Below are 20401 nucleotides of genomic sequence, written 5' to 3'. Positions count from 1 at the left end.
GACCTGTGTGTGAGCCAGAGCCCCCACCTTTCCTCAGCAGTGCAGCCCATCACAGGCGACCTGACCAGGCTGATGTGCCAGCTTTGCACACAGAAAATGTGCCATCACCTACTCATCGGTGGGTTATGTGGATTAGACTCAAAAAGGAACTGAATTATGCCAAGTTTCAGTCCATTTCCACTTCCCCAGCACATGAGGGTTAACAATGAACGCCCATGAGCACACAGGCACACACGACAGGAAAGCCAGGGCCCCTCCCAATCTCTTGGTTAAGGTGACCTGGAAGCTGACGTGCTGTCTCACAGAAGACAGTAAGTGTACAGCACACAGGTTCAAAAACTGCTCTTTATTCTGTCCTCCTGAATTTACTACAAAAGTAGACTGTAAAAGCCACTCACCCTCACCACAATCACCCATGTTTCCCGTTTTCCCACGTAGAAACTTTAGATGGCTGGCTGGCTCACTTTCCATGTTCCCCGACTTGTGTTTCCTTCATTTCCGACTGCGGCGCAGCTGCTTACACTCCCTTACATCCACACCCTCACCCCTGACCCTGCCTCGGGGCCTCGCAGCAGCCCTGGCTCAGCTGAAGTACTGTCTGTGGAGCTGGGAGGCCTCAAGCAAGTCTGAGCTTCAGTGTCTTCATCAGGAAAAGGAGTTAAATGGCAGCAACTGGAGGATTACAGACTTGAAAAACAATGGGTAACAAGCAGTCACTTGGATGGCTGCATATGTCATTACACTGTTATATCCTGGCTTACTCCACTGCCACCTCTCTACTGACAAGGGCAGCCTCCAATCTTTTGGTGTTGGATACAATAGAACAGTGAAGATTCTTATAGTTATTTCTGTGTTGTATTTCTATAGAATTAAAACAAATTTACAATCATGAATTAACCCTCTAATCATTAGTCATTTGGGAAAAGCAAAGGGCACAAGGAGCTATTATGACACTCGAACGGCTGAAATAAAAAGACTGCCCACACCGTGTGCTGACGAGGATGTGGGAGAAGCGGGGTTCTCGCACACTGCTGGTGGGTGCAAAATGATACAACCACTTTGGAATGCAACGTGGCAGTTTTGTTTGTTTTTAAAATATTATTTGATTTTATTATTTACTTATTTATTTAATATATCTTTATTGATTTCAGAGAGAGGAAGGGAGAGGGAGAGATATAAAAACATCAATGATGAGAGTCATTGATTGGCTGCCTCCTGCATGCCTCCCACTGGAGATTAAGCCCACAGCCCGGGCATGTGCCCTGACTGGGAATCAAACCCCAATCTCCTGGATCCTAGGTAGATGCTCAACCACTGAGTCATGCCTGGCCGGGCAATGTGGCAGTTTTTTAAAAAAATATATACCTACTGGAAGCAACCCAAATGTCCATTAACAGTGAAATAGATAAAACAAAGGGAGTGTGTCCTCGGAATCCTACTCAGCAATAAAAAAGAGTGGACTAGCAATACTAGCAACTTGGACAGCTCTCAAGAGAGTTTTGCTGAGTGAGAGAAGCCAGAAAGAAAGAGAGAGAGGGAGGGAGAAAGGGAAAAAGAGAGAACATACTGTTTGATTCTGTTTGTATAAAATTTTAGAAAACACAAGCTAATCTATAGTGATGGAAAGCAGTTCAGCGGTTGCCTGGGGATGGGGGTGGGGAAACAACAAAGGGCACAAGGAAACTTCCGGGGGTGATGGATACATGTCCACTGTCTTCACGTGGTGATGGTTTCACAGGAAAATACATGTCAAACCCATCAAATTATACTCTTTAAATATGTGTAGAATGCACTGTATGTCAATAAAGCTGTAAAAAAAAAAAAAAGATGAAATAAGACTATTTTAAAAAGATAATTAAATAAGAGTGTCTACATTTGGCTCAAATACAAGCTTGAATATTGATATTCATGTTCAATCAACTGTCCTTTTTAAAAAACAGCTAAATTTAACTTAGTAGTAATAGTCTACTTAAGCTACAGTAACTAAGTACCACAGGCTGGGGGCTTAAACAGTAGGCATTTATTTTTCGCAGTTCTGGTGGCCGGAAGGCCAAGAACAAGGTGTCGGCTGATTCAGCTCTTCTCCTGGTTTGTAGATGGGCATCTTCTTGCTGTGTCCTCACCTGGAGGAGTGACTGACCTCTTTGTCTCTCCCTCATATAAGGCCACAGTCCTATCAGATTAGGGTCCCACATTACGACCTCATTTAACCTTACTTACCTCCTGAAGACCCTAGTGCCAGATACAGTCACGCTGGGTTAGGGCTTTGAAATAGGAATTTAGGAGGGACACTCAATTCAGCTCACAACACCTTCCTTCCCATGGCCTGATATGAAATTTCTGGCTTCACAACTTTCTTGACAAAATTTATAAAATGTAAGTGGACCACAAAGTTCCTTCCACAACATTCCTTTATCCATACATTCAGTTCTGCTGGACAAGTTTTTGTCATTAGATTATTGGAGGAATAATTCATCTGTCTAAATCTGGACTATGTCTATCCCTCCGGCAGATCTGAAAATGGCAAAATTATCCTTTGCCCACACGAAGAATGAATGGACTATGTGAGCTATGAATTACTGAAAGTACAGCAGACTCCTTTCAGCAGAGAAATGCTCTTTCCAGAAGGAGCATGTCAGACTCAGTGTCTGAGCAGCTCACAGGCAGGCACCTCTACAACCCCGAGCCAGCAACGCCCTTGCCGAGTCTCAGCTCCTTGCGGGATCCGGGAAGAAACAATAATGTCATCTGAGCCCCCACACGTCACCTACCAAAGGGAGGAGGAGTGAACAGTGAGCAGGCTGCTACACACTAGGAATGAGAGCTCCACCGGAGCACTATTAGCTGCATCTTTTAGATTCTGGTGCCAAGAACATCAAAACTACCAGAAACAAATGGGCCTGTGCTCTCCACTGTGTCCTGCAAAGGCACAGGTTGACTTTACTCCAAAGTGAAAGGGTCCCTAATTGCCAACAACATCCTTTCAATTTGGTCTCTTCTCAGAAGGCACTAAGGTCTGTGTCATTCCAATATGTCCCTACCATCTGCTTATCTGACACTTCCACCCTCAAGGTCACCATCCCAGACAGCAGCAAAAAGTTGCTAAGAAACAACTAAAATAATTGCCCCAAACCAAAGTATCATACGTACTCCAATAGATGGGGGCCTAAATGTGAGATGACAAGATGGAACCAGGCATCACAAAGACAAAGAGGAGCTCAGGCCCAACTTCAGGTCACTGGCTCGTCAGTCTGGTCCAGTGGGGTTAGGAGCAGCAATTCAAATTGCGTCTCAGTGGGGGTAGGGCTGGAAGGACCCTCACAAGGGGACACATGGGAAAGCCCACCCTGGAGGGATGAGCCCCCCAAAAGACACCCTGCAACACAGCCCCCACAAAGAAGCTAGTGCAGAGCTTGTGCGGTGCAGCAGGTAGGGCACAGACCGTGGTGCTATGGTCTGAATATCTGTGTCCCCCAATGCGATGAATTAGAAGGTGGGGCTTCTGGGAGGGGATTAGGTCATGAGAGTAGAGCCCCCATGAACAGGATGAGTGTTCTTATAAAAGAGACCCCAGAGAGAGGACACAGACTACGAACCAGGAAGCAGGACTTGACACTGAATCTGCTGACACCTTCATCTTGGACTTCCAGCCTCCAGGACTGTGAGCAAGTTAATTTCTGTTAAGTCACCTGGTTTGTGGCGTTTGGTATCAGCACCCTGAACAGACTAAGACAATTGGGAAGGCTGCCCTGAGTGACTAGGCAGTTTCAGGTATACGGTATTACTACATGTGAGAAGTGAAGTTCTTCACGGTGCTCCTGGCCAGTTATAAAAGATTAAATAACACTCTACTCTCTCCCATAACATAAGGCACTGATGAAAAACCATCTGGGCTTCCATTAGAAATGAGCTTTTCACAAAAATGTATATGTGCAGAGATAATCTGTATTTCACTGCCACACCCTGTTATTGGCTGATTTGTGTCCCTGAAACTCCTATGTTGAAATCCTAACCCCTAGCACCTCAGACTGTATTTACAGATATGGCTTTTAAAGTAGTGATTAAGATAAAATGAGGTCATTAGTGTGGGGTCTTAATCCAATATGACTGGTGTCCTTATAAGACGAGAGATTAGGACACAGACACACACAAAGGGAAGACCACTTAAGGACGATGTGAGGAGGCACCACCTACAAGCCAAGGAGAGAGGCCTCAGTAGAAACCAAATCTGCCAATATCTTGATCTTGGGCTTCCAGCCTCCAGAACTATGAGCAAGTTAATTTCTGTCAAGTCGTCTGGTCTGTGGTATTTTGTGAGGGCAACCCATGCAAACTCATGCAGATCCCAAACTAAAGACACTTTTATCTGAACTAATACTACTGCCCGGCCAGGTGTGGCTCAGCAGTTGAGCATCGACCTAGGATCCAGGAGATCTCGGTTTGATTCCCGGTCAGGGCACATGCCCAGGTTGTGGGCTAGGCAGCTGATCGATGACTCTCTCATCACTGATGTTTCTATCTCTCTCTCTCCCTCTCCCTGAAATCAATAAAGATATATATATTAAAAAAAATGAACTAATACTACTGAACAGAGAGGAGCAGCTGATCAGGACAAGGGTAAACATCAGGATGCAGTCCAGACACAGTGAGTTTTCAGGTAGAAGGGGTCTTGGAGCTGATCTGCAAAGGGCCAGCGTAATTCACTGGTCTCCGCACTCCTTCTACACTCTGCCCACAATGCCATAGCACTAGTCTGAAATGCCACAGTGAGGAGGCTCTGCTTTGAGAAGGTGTCTGTAATTAAGCAATGACTTTAGAAGCTGAAACTTTATTCAATTGTACTATCCTTCATTTCCATAATCAAAGTTGTAATCCAGGCATGGTACAGTGGTTGGTTTCATAAGGGCTCAAAATACACTTGATTAAAATTGATCTAAAAATACTCAGTAGAAGGTGATGGCTTGAAGTCTCACATACACAGTTAAGCAAATATTACCCTATTCACGTGGATATGCCTAAAAACTATAAAAGGTAAACTTTTCTCTAATACAGAAAAATCCTAACAATGACACTGAAAGTCTAGCAAGTTCTAAAAATGATACAATTAGAACCTGTATACAATCTGACAAACAAGACCTTTGGGGGCTTAGTGTTCTCATCTGTTAAGGTAAGCCTTCTGTTGAGTCCATGGTTTATGTTTGATAACCTGCAATCATCTACTTTAGTTAGAAAGCATCTTGACTTAACCTTTGTTGACTATACTGTTGTTTCTATTTGAATTATAAAGATATTTTACTAATTCATCACTAATTTACTCACTGAATTTTTGTGTACATGCCTAAGTCCAAGAAATCTAACCATCACTGAAGCCTTAAGAGAGTTCCCTCTTCACCTCAACTAATACAAGGTATCCTTGAATGCAGAGGTAAGCCCTAACACTGATGGAGGCTTGCTCCCTCCAGCACTTTCTCAAACCCCCCATGTTCAGTAGCTCTGATCTGGGTGCTGAAGCAGGCTCCCAGGCTCAGGCTCACTCCCCATGCATCAGCCAGATGGGTTCTCCTAACAGCTAAGGCAGCAGTCACCTTGCTCAAAACCTTCCAGGAAGTTTCATGGCTTCCCTCCCTCCCAGAACAAAACCTGTGATCTGTCCTGGCTATCTCTCCTCCTTCATCTCCTGTCACCTCTCCCGCCCAGCCACACCCTCCCCTTACTGTACCTTGGACACAGGCCCATGCCCCAGATGGCCTCCCCGCCAGCTCACTCACAGCATCCAGGCCTCTGCTCAAATCTCAAATGTCACGTTATCAGAGAGCCATCTCTGTCTAAACTAGCACCCTATCCTCCGTCCTTCCCTGGTTTATTTTTCCTCTTAGCATTCAGCACCCAACATCATTTTATTTGTTGTCTTTCTCCTGCCACCAAAGCCTTATGCTCGAGAGCAGGAACTCCGTGTTCAGTGCTGTAGCCCCAGCACCCAGGTGTTCATATCTTGGTTCTATCACTGTATCAGTTTGCTAGGCCTGATGTAACAAAGCACCACACACAAGCACTACAACAGAAATGGACCCTCACATTCTGGAGACCATAAGTCCAAGGTCATAGTGCCGGCAGGGCTCGTTCCTCCTGAGGCTGTGAAGGAGCATCTGCTCCAGGTGGCGCCTCTCATTTCTAGTGGTCAGCTGACAATCTTTGGTTCCTTGGTTTATAATTGCATCACCCCAGTCTCTGCCATCATCCTCACATGGTGTCTTCCCCATATGCATGTCTGAGTCCAAATTTCCCCTTTTTATAAGGACACCAATCATATTGGATCAGGACTCACCCTGAACAAACTCCGTTTTAACTTGATTAGCTCTGTAAAGACCCAATCTCCAAATGAGGCCACATTCTGAGGTGCTGGGGGTTAGGACTTCAATATATTTTTTTTCTTTTGAGGATACAATTCCACTCATAAAAATCACAGCCATATGACACTGGGCAAGTTAACCTTCATAGTAAAATGTGGCTAATAACTGCAGCTACCTCATTTGGATAACGAAGACAGTGCCCCCTACAGCAAAGAGGTGTACCCTGTCCCCTATGTGAGCCAAAGACCCTGACATGAAAAAACCTCAAGAGCTGGGCTTTGGAGCCAAGCAGCCAGGGTTTGAGCCCTCCCTCTGTCAGACGCTGGCTATGCCCCTGCACAAGTTGCTTAGTCTGATAGGCTGTAAGTATTACACAGTAATGCATGTCAGGTCCTTAGCACACAGTATGCTCTCTACGAATGTGCCCTGTCACAGACAGGGCTGGAAGTGACAGACAGTGTCACCCCCACCCCACTGATATCTTGCAAACGTTTCAAGGAGGCTGCTCTCACCCACTGCCTAATCATAGCAGCGGAAAGAGAAGCTTGAGCGAAGAGGACACAGCAGTGGGATTCCATAGAATTGGATACCAACTATAACAAAAATTTTTGTTTTAAACTTTTATCCAATACAATTCATATCCAGCTGCCTACACACACCTATCAGATACCTCACACTAACTTGTCTCAAAGTGACCCGGTCTCCGTGCCCACCCATGGAGCCAGCTCCCCTCAGTCTCCCCATCACAGCCTCGCGTCTTCTCAGCTAAACACCTGGAAGAAAACCTGGCAGCAGTACTTGGCTCCTCTCTTTCTTATATTCCAGGTCTCGTCCACAAGCATTCCTGTTAGCTATACCTTCGAAGTACATTCAGAACCCAAACCCTGCCCCATAGCAACAGCCCGATTGGTGGCCCTGTTTCTGCCTCCCTGACCCCTTCCATCTTCTACCCCCTTGGAGCAGCTGGAAATGGTTCTACATACTAGAAAGGAAGTCAGGCCAGACCCCTCTGCTTGCTCCCCCCAGGGCTCCCTGCTGACTCGGTGGCCACTGTTGGACTCCAGTTTTAAAGGACCTACAAGATCAGGAGCCCTCCCCACCCCTTGCCTCTGTGGGCTCATCTGCTACGCTCTCCCCATCCCTTGCTTACTTCGTGACCTCACCGGCCTCAGACACACCACAATCTCTGAACTTGTTCAAATGGCACCTTCTCAGCAAGGCCTTCCCTGACTAACCCATTTAATATCATGCCATCCCCCCAACACCTACTGTCCCTTCCCTTCTTTACTATTCCCACAATACTCACCTATCTAAGATCCACATATTTTATCATCCAGCTTCTCCTCTGTTCTCTGCTGTACCTTGATACCTGGGACAGTACTGGCATACTGTAGGCGCTCAAATACCCACTGAATGAACAAATGAATGAATGGCCAGTGCTTTAAAAGCTCCTTAAAGAAGGGTCACAACTGTATTTGATAGCCTGCATTTAAATTCCACTCTTAAGTATATGCTCAAAAGAAGTGAAGACAGGTATTCAAAAAAAATTTGTACACAAATGTCCAGGGCAGTACTAAACAGCCCAAGGGTGGAAACCCGGAGATCATCATGAACGAACGGATAAAGGAAATGTGGTAGGTCTATCCTTACAATGGTATACTCTTTAGCCATAAAAAGGAATACAGTACTGATACTCTTACAACGTGGATAAACCCTAAATACATGCTAAATGAAAGAAGCCAGGCACCAAAGGCCACCTATTGTATGATTCCATTTATATGACATGTCCATAGACACAGAAAGTAGACCAGTGGCTGCCAAGGGCTGGGGCGGGGGGGTTGGGAAGGATTTCCTTTTGGGATGGTGAAAGTGTTCTGGAACTTGACAGTGGTGATTCACAACATTGTGAATGTACTAAAATCCCTTTAGTGGTACACTCTAAAATGGTTAAAAGTGGTAAATTTTACGTTAGGTGAATTTTACCTCAACATAAAAATAATGAATACATGCCCTCCAAAAATAAGTATGCTATTTTTAGATTCCATGAGAGTCAAGATCTAAAACAGCGAAACATCTAGAAGAGCCTGAATACATCCAAATTCTACTCCAGAGCTTCTCCCTTTCCCCTGACAGAGGAAGTAACCTTCAGGCAAGACAGTGAGTTGTCTCAGCCTGAGAATTCCTGAGTTAGACTCTAAAACCCAACTCCCAGGCTCTTACTTGCTCTTTTCTGACATCTGTCCATCCCAGCCAGCAGCCAGCCATGCAGTCCAGAGGTTGTAAATACACTTTGCAGGACACCATAGTTTCCCAGCCATTACCTGTAATCACTTCCTATGCGCCGTGCCTGACAGCCCTGTGAGTGCAGAGAGCTGCTTTCTGGCAGCCGGGGCCGGGCTCTGCCCAGGCACTGCCCCATGGTCAGCCTGCTGGCATTCCTCACTCCCCGCCCTAGTCCTTGAAGAGGTAGGTGGAGAAATTCTTTCTCTTTAGTGAGGTTTGTAAGAGTCTCTGGGGTCTGTGACCTGGGGACTGGAGAGCTGCAGAGTAGGGTTGGGTAACCCCCAATTCCCACACAGCACTGGGCTCCAAAGTCAGGTATCCCAGCCAGGAGTCCTGGCCCGACAACCACCGAGGCAGCGCGGCCTCTTCGAGCTGGCATCTTCTACCTACAGTCCCGGTGGTCATCTGAGTGCTTGGCCACTACTGTGTCATCCTCCTGGGCAGCATGAAAAGATACAATAGTCCCATCTACAGAGCACAAGGCCAAGCCCGCATATAACAAGTTTTGGTCTTCCTGGAACTAACCCCTTTCCTTGGCCAAACACACACACAATTTCTGGGAAGATTTCAGTATTTATTTCACCCTTCATTCTTCCAAGAGTTACCAATCAGCAGAAAAATTGTCAGAAAAGTAAACCAAAGAAGAAAAAGCCATATAAATCCTAAGCAGCACATAAAAAATTCATCTTTGAATAAATGACTGGACAATTTCATTGTTGAGAAAAAGACTGTTCAGCTATTCTAAGTCCACACTATAATTCTTGCTCAGGAAAAAACAGCTGGAAGGAGGTATGTACAATGATAGAGTAACAGTAGTGTAATACTAAGACAATCCCTTAAAAAAGTTAAAGGACGGCTGTGTCCCCGCCTCCCTGCGATCCCAACTCAGCAGCCCACATACCTTGTTGAGCTTGCCCAGTGAAGAGATAAGATCCGCCCATTCACTGGAAGACTCAAAATTTCTTAAAGCCTTTTCGATCACTGAGGAGTAACTTCTGTATCGGTAGTCATTTAATAGTTCCCGCTCTTCTGGACCCATCTTACATTCTCGCAGCAGAGAAAATATCTAAAAGTGAATCAAAAATTAACAGATGAGGCAGCTATTCAAGGCCACAAGTCGTTCCCAGCCCAGAGCTACAGACAACAGGTGTCCGTCCGCAAACACTCCCGTGCACAAACTCACGGGGCGGGCGATCCAATTCAAATATTGAGCAAGGCTTCTGGGCCAGGCACCACGGTAGATAAAAGATAAACAGTTCCGGCCCTTCTGGATTCTGAGCCAGATGAAAGGACGGGGCAGAAGCAAAAACGCCAGTGTTCTACTTCACTGACAAAATTAATTCTAGGAGCGAAACTCACAAATTGGCTAATTACATATTGTTGCCAAAGGGTAATTCTGAATGCAGGTGGCCTCTCCCGTTGTAGGGCGTTTATAAAACCTAATGAAACAATCTATTTGGCAGTCCAACCCTCTACAACTAGACTAGAATAGAGGATTGGAAATACTGTATTCTCAAAGAAATATCTAGTCTGGGGGGAGAAAGTTAAAACGCTTGAGGATGTAAGAGTGTACCATCTGACAGCCTGTTCAGTTACTAAGCTCCAGTCACCCACCAGGCCCCCACCAGGTACTGCTGTAGGCCAGGCCGTAGAGTCTGGATGTATAGCGGTTACACCAGGGCCCAAGCAACCATCGATTTATTCTTGCCCCTGTATATTCTTTGAAGGACTCTCTGATCTTTTCCTGTGGCCAGACGCATTCATTATATATGAACCCCTGCAGCTATCCGCAGAACTCAAGATGTAGTCTGTCTAATCCCAACTCCAACAGCAACCACTTCCCTTTATTTTTATCCCCAACGTCACAAAAGGAAACAAAGAACAAGAGAGTGCCGCACTGACTTGACTTTGTGAAAACACCCATCCTTTATAAGTTGTAATGTACACAACACACATGCATGCTTATGTCATAGTTTTTATTCCTTCGTTTAAAAAACTTGATAGTATTTATTGCTGATCTATGAAGTATTCTATATTTATGACTTCAAAGGCTCCTAGGTACTAAAGGACACCCTCCCTCTAGTATCCAGCACCCAGGTCCAACCCCAGAGGGTGAGCAGATCTGTGTATTTATTTGTCTGTTCTGCAGGCTTACATATCCAGAATCCTCGATATGTAAGAAATAAATATGTAAGAAATAAAAATATTTCCTACCAAAAAAAATCTGAAGGTCAACCCGTCAGTCCATTCAAACAAATTAGAACTCTGAAAAATATGCGACAAGATATGGAAATGCTGGTATTCCTGGCACCAAGCCTAAGGTCCTCTTTCTTTCTTTATCCTCGGTGATCTCCCCATTCCTATAACTTGCAAATATGATCCTCATGCTAATGTCCCATGGGTTTATAACAACCGCCCAAACCTTCCCCTCTGATGTCCAGATTCATGCAAATGTCTACCGGACCCCTCTACCTGGATGTAGCACAGGTGTCCCAAACTCAGTGCATCCCAAACTAGACTCTCAAGTGTCCCTCAGCAAAATGTGGCCTAGCCATATTCATTTACTGGCCACAGTGAAGGAGCACATCTCCTAATCTGCAATGAGAAGGAACATAGTCCTGGCACAGACTGCAGGAAGGATGAACCTGGAAAATGCATGCTTACTGGAAGAAGCCAGTCACAAAACGCCACATACAATTCCATTCCTATTAAATGCCCAGAATAGCTGAATCAAGAGAGTCAGCAAGTAGATTAGTGGTTCCCGAGGGCAGGGAGTAGGAAAGGGAGTAACTGCAAATAGGCACAAGGGATCTTTTTAGGGAAATGGGAAGTGCCAAAATTGGATTATGCCGATGGTTGCACAACTCTGCAAATTTACTAAAAATCACTGAATTGTATACTCGAATGAATGTTATGGTCTGTAAACTCTACCTCAATAAAGCTGTTTTTAAAAAAACACTATACTTTTTTTTTTTTTTTAGTTAATCATCATCCAAGGATATTTTCCCATTGATTTTTAGAAACAGGGGAAAGAGGGAAGGAAGGGAGGGAAGGAGGAAGAGAGAAAAAAACATGGATGTGAAGAGAGATAGAGATACATTGACTGGTTGCCTCCAGCATGCCCCCCAACCAGGACTGGGGATTGAACCTGCAACCCAGGTTCATGCCCTTGGCCAGAAATCAAACCTTTGGTGAGTGGGCCGACTCTCTAACCACTGAGCCACACTGGCCAGGGCAAAACCCTATATTCCTGATTCCATCTGCTCAGCATGCTCCTTCTCCAGTCCTCCCTTCCACCACCCATGGAATCTCTGACATCACTATGGACTCATCCTTCTCTTCGCCTGCCACACTCAACCCAAGTCCAGTTGACTCTTCTCCCAAAGGACCTGTGGACTTACTCTCCACCTTTACTGCACCTCTGTGCGTGGCACCTTTCCCCTGCAAGGCTGCAGACCGTCCTAATACTTCCCCTTCACTCTTGCCCCTTTCCAATGTACTTTCACACAGCGCTCCACGAATCTTCTTCATATGAGTTAAAACACATCCCCACCATGTTTAAACTCTTCCCATTAAGCTTACAATAAACCCAAACCCCTCCCTGTGGCCTACAAGGCTCCACCTACCTCTCTCTTCAAGGCACTCTGCTTGTCCTAAGACTGAGTCAATGTACCACAAAGCCTTTGCACATGCTGGACCTCTCTGCAAAAATACACTCTATTATGCATAGGCACCCACACAACAGGACTGCCTACTCATTCTTGGGAAGGGTTGCCCCTTTTTCTGAAATAGCCTTCCTACTTTGAAAATATTAAGGATAGTAACCAGAGGTGGTAGTTTGTTTATTTTGCCAAGTAACAAGTCAGTACATCCAAGTAGTCCTTAACTTTTTTCCCCAGGTAATTTACAGGTCTTAAATCCAGCATCTCTGAACCACTGCAATCTCCATGCATAGTCTGTTCACTATATTAAGTGTCTAAGAACTGGGGAAGGAAACAAGAAAAAGGGGTCCACTCTCACAGTTCAGTCTAATGAAAGAGGAAATACCTAAATATATAATTTCAATTTAACGTGGCACACACAGTGACAAAGGGTGGGCTGAAGTAACAAAGTGACGCTGGCAAGAGGAAAGGACAGAGGAAGCCCAACTACCAACAGAGGGGTCCTCAAAGTCCACAATTATAGGTGGCTACTTAGCAGGAAGAGAGCCCTGTCAACCATAAGGTGTGTGTTTAGGAGGTGGGTCACAAAGGGGCATCACTGCTCATGGCAAGGAGGGTGTTGGCCACGCAAGAGCACGTAACTGGAGCAATTCATTATTATGATTGTCGATATGAAGAAAGTACTAGTCAGTGTAACTAACAGCACAGTTGAGAAGTTTGGAAATAGTCATTCAGGCAAGCTCCTTTATTTCAAAATATGGGGCATTCAATACTATGCTATTAACGTGGGCTTGGTAAATCCATCATTTATGCATGCATTTACCTCAGGCAACACACAAGAGTCCTGTGAAATGAGTACCATCAGCTTCCAGATAAAGATATTGGGAATCAGGCCCTCCAGAAAATTGCCCAGGTCATACAGTAAGCAACTGGTAGCATCAGGATTCCAGCTCAGGTCAGCACAAAGCCACAGAGCCATCACTGCATTATGCTACAGGTAAAATGAAGAGTTCAGCCCTTAAAGTAGCTCTTTTGAGAATGATCTTGCAATCTATCCAGAATAACTTTTCTGTGCCAGACTAGATAGCTCAGTAAAACTGATAGTTCTACAGCCTACTAACAAAAGAGTTGTCACCTAAACAAGAATTATCTGATCAGATGTATCTGCCTGAAAATCTAAAATGTCAGCAGAAAATCTCTCACCTTATACATTCTTAATTTCTTAAACATACACACATACACAAATTTAACTCAAAAATATGCTGCCAGATCCAAAAGAAGCTCATTGTAAAGATGTTTACATGAAGGAACATTTCCAAATTAGATGAAAACATTGAAAAATGACAGCCACTCTCCTATGAGCAAGAACACTCAACAGATAATGACCCTTAGTCTACAGCACAGAAACACTTATCAGCAATTGGTTAATTGGTTTAGTCAACTCTAGGGTACATTTTTTTTTAATTTGGTCTTTCAGAGTGATAATTAAATTGTGGAAAATTTAAAGACACTAATGGGTGCAGGCGGGGGTGGGAGGAGGGCCTCCATCTCCTTAAAAAAAAAAAAAATACTACAAAGGTTTTCCTAAGTGTAGCACAGCTGTTCCAGGTTAGGGAAACACCTGCGGATACAGTCGCCATAAGCAGCTTCACTATGAGCTGCTAAACGGGAAATCCTGCAAGACGCAGGGGCCTGGCGGGCAGGGAGCGCGCACTGCGGCTCGGATCCCTTCTCCTGGGATAGTCTGGGAGGCTGCGGGATCTTCCCCGAACGGAAAAGCCCTCGTTTTATAAAGGTCTTGGTCCCTAGCCCTCCTCCCCGACTAGGACCGCACAGCCAACAAAAGCCCAGCGTCTCCGCAGTCAGCAGGCCGAGGTGAGCGGCTGATGGGCAGTGACCCACCTGACCTCCACCTGCCGCGGGAGAGACCGCGCCGGGCCGGCAAGGGCGTGGCCGCACTTCCCGCGCCACCCGGAGCCGCGGGAACAGGGAGGTGACCCCGTCTAGCCTCCGGGGCGGCCCCTCGGGGGTCCCGTGCCGGACGCACGCACGCACGGCCTCGCTGGAGCCGTGTCCGCACTGCAGCAGTGCGGGGCCCGGGTCCTGCTCCGGGAACCACCTACGCTCCGGAGCCGTTCCCACGGCGCCGCCTGAACGCTGCGCCGCCGGGGGAGGACGCCCGCGCCGCCTCGCCGCTCGCGGGCCCGCGGAAGACGCCCCGGCTCCCCTGGCTCCACGGGGCGGCCGAGGGCGCAGGCCCGACTTACCCACAGCGGCGGCGGCCTTTCTCGGGAACGCGCCCACGGGCGGCGTAGAGAAGCCGGCCGGGCTGGGGCACCGCGGAGGAAGCGCCGCGACGGAGCAAGTGCAGCCTTGGCAGCGGGGGAAGGAGCGGGACCGGGAGGCGGGCCTTCCGCGCGCGGGGGCGGGGCGGGGGCGGGGCTAAGGGAGGGATCCAGGGGGCGGGGCAGGTAGGCGGACCCTCGGTTCGTTGGGCGGGAACGAGGGCGAGCCCTCGGTGCGATGGGCCGCGGCTTAAGAAAGAGGCCCTCTGAGCGAGGTCTGGGTCGAGGGAGGAGCCTCTGTGCGTGGGGACCGCGGGCGTATCCTGACGCTTGGGGCGGGGTCGGGAGGCGGGCCCTTGACCAGGGGACGAATCAGGAGGCGGAACCTCGGCTTGCGAGACTCGCCCCCTCCCTCAGCTTCCGGGCGGGCGCTGGGCGTCGCTCTCCGGCTGCTGCCTGCTCGCGCCCTTGCCCTGGGACTGTCTCCGAAAGGCTCACAGGGAGGCAGGGTGCCTCCGCCTCTCACCTGACGCGCCCCTGACACACCCAGAGAAAGGGGACTTCGGTCACTGGCTCAGCCCGCCTGAGGAGGAGCTTTGGAGTTACGGGCGGGAGAACCGTGGGATTCAGGAAAGGTGCGACCCAGGGCGCCCGGCTCACCCCATCCTCCCCATCATCAACCCCCGAGAGGAGGCGGGCCGCAGGAGGCTCGCGGACTCCGGTTGAGGTGCCTTGTCCCCACAGGCCGCACCTTCCCGACCCTTGGCATCGGAGGAGGTGAGGAAATTAATTCCTGAAGTGAGCTTCGTTAAGTGCACTGTGGCTTAGAAGGGGGGCCTCTCGTCAGCTCTAAAGAGCATTAATACTTTCGGATAAACCGTACCCCCTGCCTGGCATTCTCCCGAGCCTTGGGACCTGGCCAGTGGGGACCCACCCAGCCTGGTCTGACAGCTGCGGGGCGAGAGGCACCCTGCAGGATGGGAGTCGGGCGGAGCTCACCCGAGCGCCCGGGTTGTACCAGCCGGGGCTCCCTGCCAACCGAAGCAGTGCCACCTGTTGATTGAGGTGGTGATTTCTCTAGAGGCCTCTACCCATTTAACCCCTTAAGGTCCCTTGGGAATTTTCAGATCTAGTCTGGGGCTCCTGAAGGTAAGGCAGTCATGAAAGAATTTGGGGAGGGGAGGACCATGAACACTATAAATTGTATAGAACATTTTGAGTATATGTATGTTTCTGGAGAAAGGGTATTTAGTTTGTCTCAGATTCCCAAGGGGATCTACAACCTCTCCCAAATCGCCAAGAATACCTTAATAGTGGGGGTGCTGGATCTCCGGCCTAGCCCTCTCCATCTCCATCTTGCATATACCACAGCGCCCCTGATGAAAATCCTCTAATGGTCAGTTTGGGGAATGGTCTTAAAGCAGAGGCAGAGGAGAACTAAAGGATTGAGCATTTAGCAAGAAAAAAATTAATTTCATGAAAATAGATTTCCTGATGAATATATGATAAATTTCGTTTTTACATAAACAGAGTTGGCAAACGGTGAAAATTTTCAAATCCTGGCCACACTCCACACTGCATTGAACTAATTAGATGAAAGAACTGCTTATACTCACCATTGAAAGAAGAGAGAGAACTAGTCTATTAGTGCCAAAACCACCAGGTACAATTTTGTTCTAATACATTTATTTAAAAAATATTTTTTTGCCCAGCCAGGTGTGGCTCAGCAGTTGAGCCTCGACCTAGGATCCAGGTGATCGGGGTTCCATTCCCAGTCAGGGCACATGCCCGGGTTGCTGGCTCGATCCCCAGTCGGGGGCGTGCAGGAGGCAGCCGATCAATGACTCTCTCATCATTGATGTTTCTCTCTCTCGCTCTCCCTCTCCTTTCCTCTCTCTGAAATCAATAAAGATATATATATTTTTAAAAGATTTAATATATATATATATATATTTTTTAAAGTGATTAATTTTTTTATTATTGTTGTTTTTTCAATCCTCACCTGAAGATATTTTTTCCATCGCTTTCCAGAGGTAGTGGAAGGGAGAGCGAGAAAGACGCATAGATTGATTGCCTCTCACATCGATGTGAGAGAGACACATAGATTGATTGCCTCCCACATACCCCCTGACCAGGGCTGGGGCTGGAGCCTGCAACTGAGGTATGTGCCTCTGGCTGGAATCGAACTCAGGACCCTTCAGTACTCAGGCCAGCACTCTAGCCACTGAGCAAAACTGACTAGAGATGTTCTAATACATTTATATAAAATAATATACATGCTTTGTATTTATGTCACCTATTGCCAAAGAACTCCAGGTGTGTGGGAAGTTAATTTAAATTAACTTTGATAAACTCAAGTAGTAGTTACACTTGGATTTTCAACGGTGTAGGTGATTGGTACCCTTAGTTCCCATGTTGTTCAAGAGTCAGCTGTAATTTAAATCCTTAAAATAATAGCTCCATTTATAACCAGATTGACAATAAATGTACAGCCTTAAGATTTGAAAGTTAATTCCTACAAGAAATCTGTTTTTGGGGTCAAATTGTCTTGTCACATTTAAAAGTCTACTTAGCTATGCTCATCTGTTTAAGACATAAATAGAGCAGGTTCCTTGCATAATAATACTCAAACTAACCAGAGCATTTCAGATTTAATTTAAATCAGAACTTTAATTCTTATGTGATCATAGAGAAAGCAGGTGACTACATTCTCTGGCTCAGGCTGGCCTACCTATTAAAGAGATTGGCCAGATAAAATTCTGTATTTCTGTATGCAGGGTTGGTGACCTTTTAAGCCTGTTACTTCTATAAACTGGATTCTACTCCACCCATCTAGATAGAAGTCCTGCATAGTTTTGTATTTGATGCTGTGCCCACCTGTGGTTGACTTGCAGAAATAGCTAAACCTTTGTCAGGATAGTCATTATCACTGGTTTCATCTCCACACTCCATCACTCTTCAGCTGCTTGGTCTGTCATAATCCTCACTGCAGGTGAGGGAGAAGCCGAAGGCCAGGTCTAAGGCTGATACTGTGTGTGGGTTCACCACACATGCAACAACCTAGAAAAGTAACACAGCGAAGCTGATGTGGACAAGATCCCTGGCTCCACCTGGCACCTAAAAAACACATGAAATAACTCATTGAAAATATGCCATTTTAAACCATATTTCATTTATCTACTTTATGGAAAAGTTCACATAGAGGCTAACTTGGGGATCTAATAACCAAATGGCTTACAAATAACTTACATTCATTGTGGCACTTCCCTTAATTTTTACATGAAGGGAGTTGTCCATTGTCTCTAAACTCATAATTGTGAAACTGGATGTGACAAGTGCTAGGTTCCAAGAAAAGCCAGGGAACTCTGCTCTAAGACAGTCCTGGAGACAATCCTGGCTCTAGGCTCTTAGCTGTGTGATCATGGCAAGTTAATCAACCTCTCCAAGCCTTCATCATTTGAAAAGTGACATTAACACCTACCTCAAAGGACTGTTGTGAAAATTATGTAAAACAGTGTCGGGAAAGTCTCAGTATGCCATGGGTTCTCAATTCATGATTTTTTTTCTTCTTTTTCCCTTCTGATTCCAAACCTAATAATTTTTTCACTGCCACATACCATGAAACATTTTCAGGCACTTTTATTAGACTACTTTTGGTTGCAAGAACAAGAACCCAGTTCAAACTAGCTTAAGAAAAAGGAAGATTTATTTTAAGGATACAGAGGATCTTGGAACATATCTTAGAACCAGGTGTCTCAAGTGGTCTGAGGCCAGAGTAGGAATGCCACTGTGGGGAGGGGGCTATCTCTGGGACACTCTGTAACTGCTTCGTATGAGAATCCATTGCCTCCTTTTCTGGCAATGCCTGGCTCCCACTGCTTCTTGGTCAACATGGGGCTGGGTGGGGCCACTCACAGGAACAGCTCTGAGCTTTTCCTGTTCCACAGCAGTTGGTCCTAGAGCCAGAGTAATCACCTGAGGCTAGCAGGGCAAAGTCACCTTGGGGCTACTGCAGCTGTAAACTTGGAGAAGAAGGAGAAGGGGGACAGGAGGTAATTCTTGGGAAGAGGGTCCTGGGCGGACCATCCAATAAGGGCCCCCTGTGACTTTCTCATAAAAATGAGAAACACCATTCTGATCAGCAATTTACAATTAAGTCTTCTAAGTGGACTACATGCTGATTCAGAAACGTCAATATGTGATTTGGGTAGAGACAAAAAAGAGGAACGGAAATAAAAGGAATTGGCTTGTGTACTTCCTGTCTGTGATTCCATCAGGCCGACCCAAAAGTGCTCCTCAGTCCCTGTGCTATTGCCCATCATTGGCTGGACTCAAGGCCAGCTGTGGAGGAATACCAGAATGTAAAAGGAATTCAGGAAATTTATCAAAAGCCAATAAAATGTTTTTAGAGCTACACAAGAAGTCATTAAAATGTCTTAGGAGCTATGGTCTGAGATGAACATAACAGCATGGTGGATTTAGAGATGGCTGAAGGAAGTAAAATTCAAGCTGGGTGGGATTCAGACTTTCCTCTGAGTGTGGGTGAAAAAGTGAGGCGAGGGTTGAGAGAGCTAAATGGGCATTTTGCTATGCTGCCATTGTAAGTTGGAGAGGCAGGAAAAATAAACACCTTGTACCCTGTGATAGTCAAGAAATAACAGGGTCACCTGTGTAGTCCTGATCCCCCAAATAAATGAAACCTTGAGCATTTTCATACTTTACGGATTCCCAAATGGAAAGCAGCACTATCCCTTTTTCCTACAATGCTGTTGTAAGGAGATGTGACCTTTTTGGTCATCATCAAGTGACAGTGTTGCTGTTCCCCACTGTGAACAGCCCATCATAAACTTGGGAAGTGTGGGCTTTCTTCCCTTTGTATATTGTCCATTGTACACCTGTTGTGTTTGTGGTGTTGTCTGGCTAGTCATTCCCTGAGGTCTTGCCTCTTTTGCAAACTTTCTTCGCAAGTATATTCTCTTTAGCAAGATCCTTTGGTCTCCACAGGGTATAACCAGAACCTGGGAGGCTGGTTGCAAAACCAATGCCATTTGAAAGCAGTGCATGTGGAGTTGCCTGTTGTCAGACTACAGAAGAGGCCCAGGGAGGCATCTGAAGAATCACCCCAGCTATAGACCAGAGAGGAGCAGAAACAGGTTAAGGAGAAGACATCTGCATATGTTGGAGGAGAGATAGTCTGCACTCATGAACAGGATGAAAGAAGTGGCAGGGCAACCTTGCAAACAATCTGGGAAGAACACAGAATGCAAAGCCTAAAAGAAAAACCCTTTATGGAAGAAATCACTCCCCCCCCCCCCCAAAAGACATTCATCTCGAGTCCTTCAAGGTACATATACTACTTCATAAGTATAAGAATCAGTTAAAATGTACTCAAATATAATAAAACAATGGGATACAAGGCAAGGGTGCAGAGCTAAGGAAACAGGCTAAGTCATCATCCCTCCAGAGTCGACAGCCTAGAAACAGCAGAGGGCAGCTGGAAAAACCCCCATAGTCCTGAGACCTCACGCATGACCAGTGGTCCTCAAAGTCCCATTTCAGCACCAGCAGCCCCTGGGAACTTGTGAGAAATGCACATCCTTGGGCCCCAGGTCTGAGCAATGTTTTAACATGCCCTCCAGGTGATTCTGTTGCCCTCTAACATTTGACGGCCACAGGACCAGGTTCTTCCTCTCAGGCTCAAGTTTGGGTGTGACAAAATCACTCAGCTCAATTCTAGAACTAGACACCTTCTCACTGGGAGATCCTAAATGACACTCCTGAAGGACAGAAACACATCAGAGTACGACACCAATTCATTCAC

General features: G+C 46.4%; 1 protein-coding gene across 1 annotated transcript in view; it reads right to left on the bottom strand.

Moving 5' to 3' along the window:
- The window catches only part of DOP1B (DOP1 leucine zipper like protein B), a 72580-nt gene extending 57937 nt beyond the window's left edge, over positions 1-14643 (bottom strand). Inside the window, exons 1-2 of the mRNA XM_087818398.1 lie at positions 14563-14643; positions 9535-9699 (exon numbers count right to left, since the gene is read on the bottom strand). Of these exons, the coding sequence (XP_087674524.1) occupies positions 9535-9672 (138 nt within the window). The 5' untranslated portion in view covers positions 9673-9699; positions 14563-14643. The remainder of the gene's footprint in view (positions 1-9534; positions 9700-14562) is intronic.
- Between the last annotated feature and the right edge of the window lie 5758 nt (positions 14644-20401).

This window comes from Miniopterus natalensis, chromosome 6, assembly GCF_054644295.1.
Source record: "Miniopterus natalensis isolate mMinNat1 chromosome 6, mMinNat1.hap1, whole genome shotgun sequence".
Classification (NCBI taxonomy): domain Eukaryota; kingdom Metazoa; phylum Chordata; class Mammalia; order Chiroptera; family Miniopteridae; genus Miniopterus; species Miniopterus natalensis.
Note: the sequence above shows the minus strand (reverse complement) of the source record. Positions and strands in the feature narration are given on the sequence as shown.